The sequence below is a fragment of the Narcine bancroftii genome, chromosome 12, assembly GCF_036971445.1.
Source record: "Narcine bancroftii isolate sNarBan1 chromosome 12, sNarBan1.hap1, whole genome shotgun sequence".
In the NCBI taxonomy this organism is placed as follows: Eukaryota; Metazoa; Chordata; class Chondrichthyes; order Torpediniformes; family Narcinidae; genus Narcine; species Narcine bancroftii.
In genome coordinates, this window is record NC_091480.1 from 45,413,167 (window position 1) to 45,427,937 (window position 14,771).

The 14,771-nt window shown below is 38.4% G+C and overlaps 1 protein-coding gene across 1 annotated transcript; it reads left to right on the top strand.

The window, feature by feature from the left end:
* Positions 1-6,552: 6,552 nt before the first annotated feature.
* On the top strand, positions 6,553-14,471 carry LOC138746611 (general transcription factor II-I repeat domain-containing protein 2A-like). Its single transcript, XM_069904903.1, is given in 4 exon segments — positions 6,553-8,192; positions 8,194-8,351; positions 13,305-13,384; positions 14,457-14,471. Coding segments are annotated over 4 exon segments (1,893 nt in total).
* Positions 14,472-14,771: the final 300 nt, after the last annotated feature.

Sequence of the window (14,771 nt, forward strand, 5' to 3'; positions counted from 1 at the left end):
GAGGAAGGTTCTTGTCAGTTTTCAGAGAGAGATTTGTTGTTCCAGGACACCCACAACTGATTCCTTTTAATCAGCCAAAGAAATTTGCCTTATCATGTTTGTCCAGATGATAACCTCTTTCTTTCAGGTCACCAGAAAGTTCCTTTTTGTTTCTCTTATTTCAAGTGAAACATTAGGCAGCCAGTCCTCTCCTCTTGCATGGACAACAAGGGCTTTGACCAGATTAAACTAAGAACTCACAGTCTGTCTTCAAAATAGGGTTTTTCACAAGCTTGCCAGCTTGTCATGTTCAAGTCCCAGCTACTGCTGCTGACTCTATAAAACTGCAGAACTGATTTCCCTTTCTCTCTCTCTCTCTCTCTTTCTCAGAGAAAAGCCTGTTTTACCCTCTCTGCTTGCAAAAACCCACATGACCCTCTTAGAACAGCAACCAGCACTCCCAGACAGCCAACAGCTCAAAACCTACTCCTCCAAGTTCTTTCATCTGTTGTTTTTTCAAAACAACAATCCATTAGTGAAATCTCTTGGGCAGTCTCCAAAGTGTTTGCAAAGGCTCTTGGAGCCGGCCTATCTGGCTTGAGGACATCTCCAGTATTTTAAATGAGATCTGTTTTAAAGTGTTTGTATGTGACCTGTCACAAATACTTGTCAGTGTTTTTTTCTTGAGGGGGTGGTTTATAGATTTTTATTTTTCTCTTTTTAAGGGTTTCTTTCTTTTTTATCAAGGAGATGTATTTTACTTTGCAGATTGACCATGGACAGTGGTCCTATCTCAGTGGCTGGCGGAAGTTTGACATTCATGTTATTATGTATGATGGCGAGTAAATTAAATTTTGCGATGTTTAATGTTAACGGGCTCAATAATCCGATTAAGAAGAAGAGAATTTTGGCTTATATTAAAAAGTTCAAAGTAGAGATTGCTTTCTTGCAAGAGAATGACAATTAATGTTATTCAGAAAAAAAAAATCAAAAATTGCATATAACCCCCAAGAGGTTAAAATTAATGATTTTTTAACGGACTTTCAATTACCTTTTTTGAGTATTCAAGAATGTAATTAATTAGTTACTCTCTTTACTTATAGAGAAATTATAGAAGTACTTAAATCAATGCCTAATGGGAAATCTGCTGGTGAAGATGGATTTATATCTGATTTTTATAAAACATCTCAAGATTTATTAATGCCTTTGTTAATGGATGTATTGAAACATTCTTTACTAGATTCTTTTTCTCAGGCAATTATAACTGTTATCCTTAAGAAAGACAGAGATCCTTTAAATACTGGATCATATAGATCTATTTCTTTGTTAAATGTTGATTATAAAATTGTAACTAAGGTTCTAGCAAATAGATTATCGAATTGCTTAGCAGGTTTAATTCATTTGAATCAATCTGGATTATTATAAATCATTATTCTGCAGATAATATTGTAAAATTAATTAGCTTGATTTATATTTCTTGGGAGGAATCCAACTTACCAATGATCTTATCATTAGATGACAAAAAGGCATTTGATAGGGTAGAATGGAGTTTTTGTATTTAAGGTATTGGTGACGAATGGCCAAATATTGTCTTTTTTATATTAGGAAGATCTACTAGGCAAGGTTGCCTTTGTTCTCTGGCACTATTTGCATTAGCTATTGAGCCTGAATTCTATAGTTAGGAAATTTTTGTGGAAAGATAAAATGGCTAGGGTATCTTTACGAAAATTAATTTGGAGGTACAAATTGGGATGTTTTCAAATGCATTAATGGATATTTGATTTGGAAAATCCATTGGTATGGGTTAATATTGACTTAACTAAAATTGATAAGAAGAATATGGAGAAATGTATTTATAAATTTATAAATGTAGTTATTAATTGTTTATAATTCACCTATTTTGAGAAATTTAATTGAATTATAGTATATGATAAATGAGGAAATAGGTACTAAGGGGAAACATAGGAACATAGGAACATAGGAAGTAGGAACAGGAGTAGGCCAAAAATGGCCCATCGAGCCTGCTCCGCCATTCAATACGATCATGGCTGATTTCAGTTAAGACACTTTATATCAGAATAAACATTTTCATTTATTCTTAACTACCAGCTTTTGAAAATATGGCATCAGAAAGTAATAAAGACTGTACAAGATTGTTATGAACCTGGTTATTTTATCTCTTTTCAAAAAATGAATATGAAATACCACAAAGTTCTCTTTTTTGTTATTATCAAGTTTGAGCTTTATTATTTAATAATTTTGGACATACCTTGAGGTTGCCAAGGCCATCAAAATTTGAAATTTTACTTATGAAAGATGGGAAGAAAAAATTTGTATCTGAAATGTATTTGTTATTACAGAATAAAATGCCAAAGTTAGATGTACATAAATCCAGATTAAAGTGGGAAAAATATTTGGGAATAGCAATTGATCAGGAAGTTTGGAGACATTTTTGTAAAGATAGTATGACTAAGATGGTTAATGCGAGATATAGATTAGTTCATTATAACTTTATACATCCATTATATTTAACTCCTGAAAAATTAAAGTGATTTCTTCAGATTTCTGTTTTAGGTGTCATAAAGAAGTAGGCTCTTTTTTACATTCTACTTGGTCATTTGACACTGTTAAACTTTTTTTTGGCACGACTTAAAGAGTTTTTAGAGAAGGTTTTTAAGATTGAATTGTCAATGGAACCAACATTATTTTTTGTTAGGTAATATTAAAATGTTTGTTTCAAAACTGAGATTAACTAGGTATCAAATTGCATTTATGAGATTAGCTTTAGCTGTAGCGAGAAAATGTTTAGTGATTACTTGGAAAAATTAGATTGATTTAAGTTTGTAATGATGGCATATGGAATTGAGATCATGCATTCCACTGGAAAAGATAATGTACAATTTACGTGATGACTATTGGAGAGAACGGAGCTCCTATTTGGATTCTATGTGTTTAAAGTTTTGAACTTTCGATGGCCTGCAGTGGTGATGTTACCTTTATTCATGGTATTTAGTTATGTTACTGATGGTTGAATTTCCTGTAATAGAATATTTGGAGATGTTTTGGGGTGATAAATTGGTAAAATTATAGTAGGTTACATATATACGCACTCTTTAATATGGATCTTATTTGAAATACTGAAGAATTCATATTCAGTGATTTTACAGAAACTATGGAGAATGCTATGCACATTTCACAAGTAGGCGCTAATTTAAATGATGTCATGAATAAATGGAGTGCTGTTTTTAAAAGCCACAGCAAGAGACAGGCTGACTCCTCATACCTCTTCACAAAAAGGTAATTGAGAGGTTACTGATAACCTAAAACAACAGATGGGAACAGAAGACTAACTCCTATTATTTGTTGGAGAAGGAGAGGGTTTTGCATTTGTGAGAGAGAAGGACATGTGGCTGGCATTTGGAATCACAGATGGTGATAGAGACATCTGAAACAGTATCATCCAGGAAAAGCTTGTTGGAACTGAAACTGAAGCTCCAGAGTGGCAGATGGCTGGAAGTGCTATCTGTCTGATGTTTCTCTTGGAATAAGCAGAACAGAAATGAACTCTGTAGTAGCCTGAAAGAAAGAGGTTATCATCTGGAGAACCCTGATGGGGCAAATTTCATCAACAAGACATTGAGGTGACTAATGGAGGAACCTCAGTTGTGGAAATCCTGGAACAACACATCTCTCTCTGCAAACTACAAGAAACTTCCTGAGCAGTAAACATTTACCTTTTGAGCACCAAAGCCTGGTGAACTTTATACATGTAAATTTTGTGCACAGTCTAAGAATTGCCTGTATCCAGTGAACTTGGAAAAATGAGAAGTGATATTGAACTGTGAACCAAAGAACTTTTCTTAAATTTACATACACATTACATACACGTGTGCTTAGAATTTGAAGGGGGTTAGGTTGGGTAGTTAAGTTAATAGTGATAAGTTAAAGTTTGATTATGTTTTTATGTTTAAAGATAATTAAAAGCAACTTTTAAGTAACCATTTGTCATGGTGAATATCTATTGCTGCTGGGTTTGGGGATCCTTTGGGCTCATAACACTCCTTTCTTTCTTTCTTTCTTCTAGCTTTTGGGTTGGGTTTAGTAAGGAGGGGGAGGGAGTAGAGGGAGGATTAGTGGGGTGGAGGGGAGGGGGATTTGGTATATACCACATATTGAACATATTTGAATGAACTGTGGTGCATACTGCTCTGAGTTCATTGACGAGAGTCATGTTTAGGGTCTCCATTCTGAAATCTATGTCTTGTCAGCCTCAATGCTTCCCAATGGCTGTTGCTGATTGCAGGATTATTATACAGTACATTTGCTTCCCTATATCCGAAATTCAGTTAACCGAAAGTTCAATTATCCAACTATTTTTCAGTGGTTTAATGATGTCACAAGATGAATTTTTTTTCACCTGACGTGGTCATGAGGGGTTTTGACACTCTGTCAATGTCATTTTGAATCCAGCAGAACTTTGGTGTATTTTACAATGGCCAAGAGGTCTGCAGATTGAACTGTCGATGTCAGTAAAAAGAAATGGAGGACACATTTATGTTTGTCCATAGAACAGAAAGTCAAGCTGCTGGTGAAACTGGACAGTGGTGTAAACGTGAAATGTCTAACAGAAGAGTATGATGCTAGAATGACCACAATCTATGACCTGAAGAAACAGAAGGATATGTTAAGATTGATGAACAGAAGATAATGAAAGGTAGAAAAACACAGCATAAAATGAAAAAGGGAGGGTGTATTGATGGAGTGGATCCAACAGCATTGCAGTGAACACATGCCATTTAATGATGATCTGAACATGGAAGGGAACTGTGAATATTCAGCAGGCTGTTTTAGTAGATTTAAGAAAAGACACGGCATTAAAATGTTAAAGATTAGTGTTGAAAAAGTACCTGCTGATCATGAAGCAGCAGAGAAATTCATTGATGAGTTTTCCAAGATCATTGCTGATGAAAATCTGATGGCAGAACAAGTCTATAATGCTGATTAACCATCACTGTTTAGGCGTTATTGCTCCAGAAAGACACTGCCAACAGCTGATGAGACAGTCCCTACAGGAATTAAGGAAGCCAAGGACCAAATAACTGCAGCAGGTACGTGTAAGCTGGCTGTGATAGGCAAAAGCTTGTGTCCTCATTGTTTGAAAGGAATGAATATCTTAACAGTCCATTATTATTCAATCAAAAAGGCATGGGTCACCACAGATATCTTTTCTGATTGGTTTAAGAAACTTTTTGTGGATTTTACCATAAAAGGTGCCATTTATGCTGCTGCCAATGCTTGGAACCAAATGACTAAAGGCACAGTTGAAGAATCTCTGGCCTGCAACTATGTTCCTTGATGATGATGAAGAAAATGTTGATTTTGAAGGAATACGTGTGTCAGGTGAGAAAAAAAATGTTGGGTGAGCTCCTTGCATAAGCAAAAAATATACATTCAGAATTTGTCAGTAAGCTGAAGAAGAGGAATTTGACACTGAGAAAAAGTGCGTATAGATGACATTGTGAAAATGTGTGATGGACGTGTTGATGCACTAGAGCACACATGTCAAACTCTGGCCCGCGGGCCAAATTTGGCCCGCGATATAATTATATTTGGCCCGCAAGATCATATTAAATATATATTAGTGTTGGCCCGCTGGCCGCCACGCAAGTAAAGCACAAGCACAGCAGCAGGCACCACCATAGTAGTTTTTAGCACTTCCACAGCAGGCACAGCAGTACACCGATATAGTTAACGGGAAAGTTAATTAGATATTCACAGCGGCGCCGATACCACGGACCCGCCGCCTAGCTCCAACGGACCCGCCGCCTAGCTCCAACAGACCCACCGCCTAGCTCCAACAGACCCACCGCCTAGCTACAACGGACCCGCCGCCTAGCTACAACGGACCCGCCGCCTAGCTACAACTGACCTGCTGCCTAGCTCCATGTGGCTGGACGTGGTGGGTCACCTCCGCGTCTCCTTGAGCTTCATCTGTTGGCGGGTGCTGCTGGGCATCGGACTTTCCGCTGGGGTAAAGTTGCGGACGAGTTCCACCGCTCTCACGGTATTCCTGGTGAGATGGTGAGACCAGCGGGGACTCCTTGGGTTGTTGGCGGCGGTTGCAGCGGGCGGAGGTGGGGGCGGAGGAGGGAGAGGGGGTGTGGGGGGATGCTGCTCGGGCCTGCTGGCTGGGCTGGGGAGGGCTCCCTGCAGACCTCCGCTCCCTGGCATGCTTCTCGGCAACGTGCGATCCTTGGCAGGCAAAATGGACGAGCTGGAACTTCGGGTGGCTGATGACTGTCATGTTAAGAACTGCGGCGTTTTTTTTTGTTTATTTAACTTCCGTGATGCTGTCTGTGGTTGAGTTGCTGCATTGGTAACCTTGAACTGCTGTCTTTTAATCTCATTGTATACTTTGTACAATGACAATAAAGCTATTTGAATTGAATTTGAATTGAATCCCAGAATGCTTTGCAAATGCATTGGCGCCCCCCCCACCTCCTCTGTTTATTTTCATTAACATCTGCAAGGTCCTGTTGCCTAACTCACATCTAATAAACCCCTTACAAAAAAATGGCCAAACGAAAGATAGAAAACAGGACCTTTCAAGACAGGTGGGAGGCTGACTATATGTTCATCATTTTAAAAGAGAAACCTGTTTGTCTTGTGTGTGGAGCCAGTGTGTCTGCAGTTAAAGAATATAACATAAAATGACACTATGAAACAAAACACCAGGACAGGTATAAGGATCTGAACGAGAAGCAAAAGCTCCAGAAGGTGGAGGAGATGAAAAAAAGTCTGGTTTTACAGCAAACTATGTTCACCAAAGCAGAATCCCAAAGTGAGGCTGCTGTGAAGGCTAGTTTTATTGTGGCCGCAGAGATCGCCAAATCAGCCAGGCCCTTTACGGAGGGAGAGTTTGTTAAAAAATGCCTGCTCAAAGTTTGCGATGTCATTTGCCCAGATAAAAAGCAAATGTTTTTAAATGTGAGCCTGAGCAGAAACACCATGGCTGTGCGTGCTTGTGAGCTTGCTACTAATTTACAAGAACAACTAAAGGAGAAGGGGAAAGATTTTATGGCATACTCACTTGCTGTAGACGAGAGCAGCGACAAATCAGATACTGCCCAGCTATCAATATTCATCCGTGGAGTGGACACGAAACTTTCCGTTACAGAGGAACTTTTAGGATTAAAATCCATGCATGGCACAACCACAGGAAAAGAAATCTTTGAGGAGGTGTCCAAATGTCTCAATGAAATGATGCTGCCTTGGGATAAACTTGTGGGACTAACGACAGATGATGCACCTGCGATGCGTGGTCAGAAAAATGGACTGGTGGGCAGGATTCGGGAGAAGATGCGGGAGAATCATGCAGGTGAGCTTACAGTTTACCACTGCATAATCCACGAGGAAGCCTTGTGTGGCAAAGCCTTGAAAACAGAGCATATTATGAACAATATAACTCAAGTAGTTAACTTCATAAGAGCCAAAGGTTTAAATTACCGCCAGTTCAAGTCCTTTCTGGAGGAGTTAGGGTCAGAATACGGAGACGTGCCCTATCACACAGAGGTGCGATGGCTTAGCCGAGGAAAAGTACTGAAGAGATGCTTTGAGCTGCGTGAAGAAATATGTCTGTTTATGGAGAGCAAAGGCAAAGATACAACAGAGCTCAGGGATAAAAAGTTTCAATGTGAGCTGGCATTTCTGTGTGACATCGTGAGCCATCTCGATGCGCTAAACCTGCAGCTTCAGGGACGAGGGCTCATCATTACAGACATGTACAGTGCAGTGAGGGCTTTTAGAACCAAGTTGTGCTTGTGGGAGACTCAGATGCTGCAGGGAAACATGGCTCATTTTCTGTGCTGCCAAATTATGAAAGAACAGATCTCACCTGCCGTGTTGCCCAGTGCAGAGTTTGCTGAAAAGCTAAGCGTACTTTGTGCGGAGTTTTCCCGACAATTTGCTGACTTTGAAGCCCAGAAATGCAGATTTGAACTACTCAGCAATCCGTTTGCGGTTGACGTGACAAGCACTCCAACCAACCTCCAAATGGAGCTGATTGAGCTCCAGTGTAATGACACACTCAAGTCAAAGTATGTCTCTGTCGGTGCTGCGCAGTTCCCACAGTTCCTTCCCAACACACTGCCCCAACTCCGTACACAAGCTGCTCAAATGTTGTCAATGTTTGGCAGCACGTATCTCTGCGAACAACTTCTCTTTGATGAAGATAAACAAAACACCACACAGGAGTCGTCTTACCGACGAGCACCTTCATTCAGTCCTGAGGATTTCCTCAGCTCAGAGTCTGACACCAGAGTTTGATGAACTTGCATCTAAGAAGAGATCCCAAGTATCTGGTTTAGACCCAGGTGCATCAGAGTAAATCACAGTGTAGCAAGCTAAGCTTGGATTAATATTTTCTTTGGTTAACTTTGAACTGTTCATAAGATTGGATTTTCATTGAAGCAAGTTGTTATTTTTTTGACTTGTTGGGTTGTGAAAAACAATACATTTAAAAGGAGCTTAAAGGCTAGAGAGAAATATTATTTATTGAATATTTTATTTCTTATTTGTTAATGCTTCTTATGGAAAGAGTTTAACCAAAACTATTATTAAACATTTATTTTAATAAGAAAAAGTTTAACATTACATATGTTGAGAGAAAACATGCAGATGTTGTTGAAATTTTCAATAAATATTTAGTTCAGCCCTCGACTTAGTCCAAGTTTTTAATTTTGGCCCTCGGTGAATTTGAGTTTGACACCCCTGCACTAGAGCAATGAACATTCATAGCAGAACAAGAGTTCATGTCAGTGTATAAAATCAAAGACAGATGGCTAAGACAAAAACCATTAACACGGGAGGAAAAAGAAGCTGTCGAGGAGAATTTGTAGAGTTTGTGTCTACATTTATCTTTCTTTGTAAGCAGAGATCACATTGTTTCTAGGTAAGATTTAAACATTATTTCATGCTTGAAAAGCCTTCCGGTTTTTTTGTTGTTGTTTAACCACCAATACAAATATTCTGCTGATGCAACTGGGTTACTTAAAGCCATTATTCGGTTATCCGAAAAATCCAGATAACTGAAAAACTTCCGGTCCAAAGCTTTTTGGATAAGGGAAAAACATACTGTATTATCCAAATCAGGGCTACATACTGTAATCTGTTCCTCACTAATTGCCCTGCGGGGCCATTTGCTGGCCAAGCAATCGTATGGAGAGGAGATACAAATTTGCCAGACTCCCCTTTCCCCATGTTTTCATTCTCTTCAAAAAGGAAATGCATATGATCCCACTGTGGTAAAAGGAAAATATTGTGGCCTCTGCATACCTGTAGGCAAACCAGTAAATACCAAACACTGCTCAAGCTACATCATTCAGTTAATGTTTCATAGACATTATAAAAGCAAGAATTTTCTGTTACTTCTCCTAAATTTTCAACAACTTTGCCATTTTAAAATGTAAATACAGCATGGTAACAGCCCGTGCAGCCCTTGCAGCTCAATTACACCAATTAACCTACAAACCTTGGGGAGGTTTTTGAAGGGAGGGAAGAACCCGAAGGAAACACATGCAGACACGAAGAGAACATGCAAAGTCCTTACAGACAGTGCTGGATTCAAATTGGGTCACTAGCGCAGTAATAGCATTATACTAACTGCTGCACTATGCTAATGTGTTCTGTTGGAACTAAACAGCATACAGTTAGAACAAGAATATGGTAACTTATTTATTTATCCTAAACAGAAGCTGCTATGTTAGAGTATCAATGAGTCACAATGGATGCTACCATCACTGTCAATGAGTGGCATCAATTTTCTGTATATGGGCCACCCTGGCCAGTATTGCTAATGGTCTCCCTCTACTTACCTTCTTTCCAAATCCATCATGTCTAGTCATGAGCTACTCCCAGAAAAGAAAGTGACTTATGATTCACTGATCCTGAAGGGTGCATTGTCTACAGAAGTATGATGGATACCAACAATCACCTGCAATAATTAGTTGAAGCTTGACAGTCTATGTTATTGCCACAGGGCAGAGGCTGGGACCCAGACAATCTTCTGAACAGAGACAAAATCTGTTCTGCCAATAATCTCAGGTTTGGCTGGATGTTTCTTTCTTGAAGTATATTTAATTGTAAATATTCTTGTTTCATTCAAAAATTCCATTTGGCAATGAAGTTGGTCTTAAAGCCTGTTCTCCTCCACACTCTGATCTATGAATGAAAAGGATTCTGCCATTGGCTCCAACTCTCTGGTCGCTTGATTGTTGATTTTGCTGCTCTAAGACTTTGGGTAGAATAAAATATTTGTTTGGGCTTCCATTATTTTTCTTTGTTCTTTGTCATTTCTGTAATTTTGTTTTTTTGACAGCTGGGCCTGAATCACTAATATTTGAGATGGAGCGTTGTCGTCAGTCTGCTCTCTGATGAAATGGAATAATACAGGACCGGCATCATAAAGGACCCCCATCATCCTGGTCACACCTCTTCTTTCTGCTATCTTCTGGCAGAAGGTACTGAGGCCTGAAAACCAGAGCCTCTAAGTTCAAGAATAGTTTATTTCTCATAGCTTTCAGACTTTCGATCCTCCCCTTGGTTCACTAATCAGAACCAAAATTTGTTGTCATGAACAAGTCATGAAATTCGGTGTTTTACGGAAGCATCACAGTACAAACATGCATATTATAACCATCTTACAACATCATCAATTTTAAAAAATTAGTCGTGTATGAAATGTAAGGCAGTCTTTGGTTTATTGATTGTTCAGGAATTGGATGGCAGTGGGGAAGAAGCTGTCCTTGTGCCGCTAAGTGCTCATCTATAGGCTCCTGTACCTTTTTCCCGATGGTAGCAGAATGAAGAGGGCATAGCCTGGGTAGTGAGGGTCCTTCAGGATAAAGACTGCTTTTTTAAGACACTGCCTCATGTAGATGTCCTCGATGGAGTGGAGTCTGGTGCCTGTGATGTCTCAGGCCAATTTAACAACTCTCTGGAGTTTATTCTTGTCCTGAGAGTTGGCGTCTCCATTCCAGGCAGGGATGCAACCAGCCAGAATGTTCTCCACAGTACATCTGTAGAGGATTTTGAGAGTCTTTGATGACATTCCGAATCTCCTCAAGCACTCACAAAGTATAGCCGCTGGCAAGCCATCTTTGTGATTGTATCAACAAGGAGGCTCCAGGACATATCATCGCAGATGTTGACACCCAGGAATTTGAAGTTCTTGACACTAATCTGTACTAATCATGGTTAAAGTACTTCTGATTACTTCAACCACAGTGTCCACAGAATTCTGTTTTACCCCTGTGCACTATTGCAAATCACGAGGATAACAGTGAATTATTATATTTATGATATTTATTATCCATCTTACATATTTTGTTGTCCCTTTTAATTTTATTCAATTAGTTTACTATTATAATGTTACTATTATAATTTTTTTTCAAGTTCCTGTTTGGCTGCAGCAAGCAAGAATTTTGAACAAATGTACGCTGTACAATGTGTATGTCAATAAACTTATCACATGCATTCTGAATTTCTGATTTCAAAGCATCCTTACCAATATTCATTGGCCTTTCCCAAAGTGCATTCAGCAGAAGGTAATTTGGATTACATGTATGAATGAAAGCCCATTATTTGACAGAATGATGAATTTGACTTAGAAACACTAGCTCAGTGTCACTCAGGAACTTATTATGTATTCTACATCTGTAAGACTTTGTCTCTATTTATCATCATATAGTTAACTCAGGTGTTCATTGAGGGAACAGACATGACAATTATTTAAATATAAACAAAAACGCCCTTCTGCCTTTCACTGGGGTTTAAGGTGCGCGTATGATTCAATTCCATGCCTAGAACTCTTTTCAGAAGCACTAAATAAATAACTTAAAGATTTCACAAGCAGAATTATCACTAATTGTTTGGACCATGCGTTTGAGTTTTGTCAGGATTCCTAAATTCACAGCTGAAAACAATGAAGATAAAAGGCTAAAGTGAAAATGATACCATCCCTTCCCCACCACTTTAGTAAATAATAAGCATGCCACTATTGGGGCTAGGAAGGTGGGGAGACCAGGTAGCCAAGGGCAGGAAAATATTCCACGACACTGCCCCCACTTCTCTCAATTGTCGAGAATTTCAAAGATTAATGGTCCTCTGAGAGAGAAACAAATCCTCCTCATTGCCATCTGAATCTATACTTCCTAGTTCCAGCGACCTTGACTGAGGGAAATATAGTGATCATCCTGTCAATATCCCTTGGGATTTTATCTATTCTAAAAAAATCAACTCTCATTCCAATGACTAGAGGGTGAGCTACTCAATGTTTTCATCCTGGGAAACAACGTGGAGATCCCTCCTGCACAGCCTTCAATGTAAGTTTATCATTCCTTAAAGATAGAAAAACACATGGAGAAATCCACCTTCATCCCACAAAGTTGAAACAAAACATCCCTACTTTTATACTAGATAAAATAATAATTTGTTTCTCCCTTTTTTGTTCCAACATGGCTTAACTAACATTTCCCCATATTATGTCAGAGAAATACCTTTCCTTTCTCTATCTACACCTCTCTGCAGGTTCTTTCATATCCTTTTGATGTACCTACATTTTATGGATCATCAGCAAATCTGCCTACAATTTACTACACTACCCACCCCCTTCTTCCCCTGTCCTCTCTCCATTCCCTCTTTCCTTTCACACAGACATGATAAATTCTACCTAGTTCCTTATCACATCCAACTAACACCTTTTGTTGGTCTGGATTCCTCTCCCATTGTTTGATTTCTGGGACTTTCTGATATATCTTTTCTGATGTTTCCTTGAAGAAGGGCTCAGGCCTAAAATGTTGGTGGCATATCATTGTCTCCTCTAGATGCTGAAAAGACCAGCTGAGTTCCCTCAGCATTTTAGTATGTTTACCATACTTCTTCATCCCAGTCATCATAGGCTCCAGTACTGTTTCCTGTGGTACCCCAAAATAACTCTATTTCTCTTGGTTAATGACTCCTTCATGCCTATAAATGCTGTATCCTGTTGTGTCACAATCTTTATCAGCACATTATCAAATGCCTTTTGGGAATACAAATACCCTACATGTTCTAGTTCCCCTTAATCTACCATGGTGGTTAAGAAAAATTTGTCAACCATGGTTTACCTTTTATAAAAACCTGTTCACTCTGCTTGCCATGATTTTCAAATATCTTTGCATCGTTAACGGATTCCAAGATTTTCACAATGATAAATCGTAGGTTAACTGGCCCATATTTTCCTGTTTTCTACCTTCGTCCTTTTTTGAATAATGATGTTACATTTTCAGGCTTCCAGTCCTCTGGGACCTCTCCAGAATACGAGGAATTGTGGCAAATTGCAGCCAGTTCTTTTAGGTCCATGGGAAAGGTTGAGCTTTAGGACAATTATTTATTTTGTACTTTTTAAAAATCCAATTACTTTCTCATTAACCTTTGATTTTCTCATTAACCTTTGATTTTCCATTACTATTTTGGCTATTTTTAGTGCATGATACTATGGGTACTGATCAAAAATCAATAGAATCTTTGTCATTTATCTATTTCCTGTCTAGTGTAAGCCTTGAAGAGACCAATGGTTACTTTAGATATTCTAATCCTTTTTAAGTACCAATAGAAACTTTTACTGTCTCTTATTATATTATTTGCTACTAACTAAATCTACCATTTCTCTGTTTTATAAATTCTTTAGTCATCTCGATCCTCTGGCTTACCACTTCGCAACATCATAGCTTTTATGATATCGTTATTAGTGAATCCTTGCAGAGTCTTTATTCCTCATCAGAATATATATTTGACAAGATTAATTAAATATATCCTCAACTATTTGCCACTGCTATTTTACTTTTTAATTTCTTTCCCATTCCACTGTATCTATCTCTTTTCTCAAACCATTGTATCTGTCTTTACTAAAATTTAGCACTCTCATTTAGCACCCATCTTTTTTACCCTCAAAATGAATCTGATATTCTACCATAATCTGGTCACTCTTTCTCAAGAAATCCTTCACTATTATTTAATCCTGTCTGACAATTCTGAGTATGGATGGATTTGACTTGGAAATAATCACAATCAAGTTACATTCTGAAAAAAAACATGACCTTAAGATACAGAGCACTGAATTTCTGGAAAATAAGTACACAAGAAATATCTACAGGGCTTTAATGAAACAGTGGGGAAGTTAGGCTAATTGGATAATTATTTGAAAGAGCTATATAATTCTTTAATTCCAGTAATCTGAAATCGAGGTTGAAAAACTTTGAAGTTTAATCAATTAATAAGTCACTCTGTGAGTTTCTCCATTATCTTCCCCCAGCAAGGTGAATAAAAGATGCTGAAAATAGTCAGCCAATGTCATTTTATCAGATTGAAGACCCTTCATACATAGATGGCTCTATGGATGGGTCTTTGATCTGATAAGTTAACTGTTTCTCTTCTCACAGGTGCAGTTGACTTGATGAGCATTTTCAACATTTTCTGCTTTGTTTCGATTTACAGCATCAACAGCTTTTTGTTTGATTTTTATTCCCCAATCAAGGGAATAATTTCATTTCCCAGCCTTTCTGAAATCATTTTGGCACACAAATCTACTTATCATACTGGTGCCCAAGAAGAGTGCAGTAACCTGCCTTAATGACTATCGAGTATATCAGCTCCAGTATGAGCAGAGACATGGATCCATTCCAGTTTACTTGTCATAGAAACAGGTCTCTGGTGGATGCCATCGCACTGGCCCTATACAAACACATGGAACATCT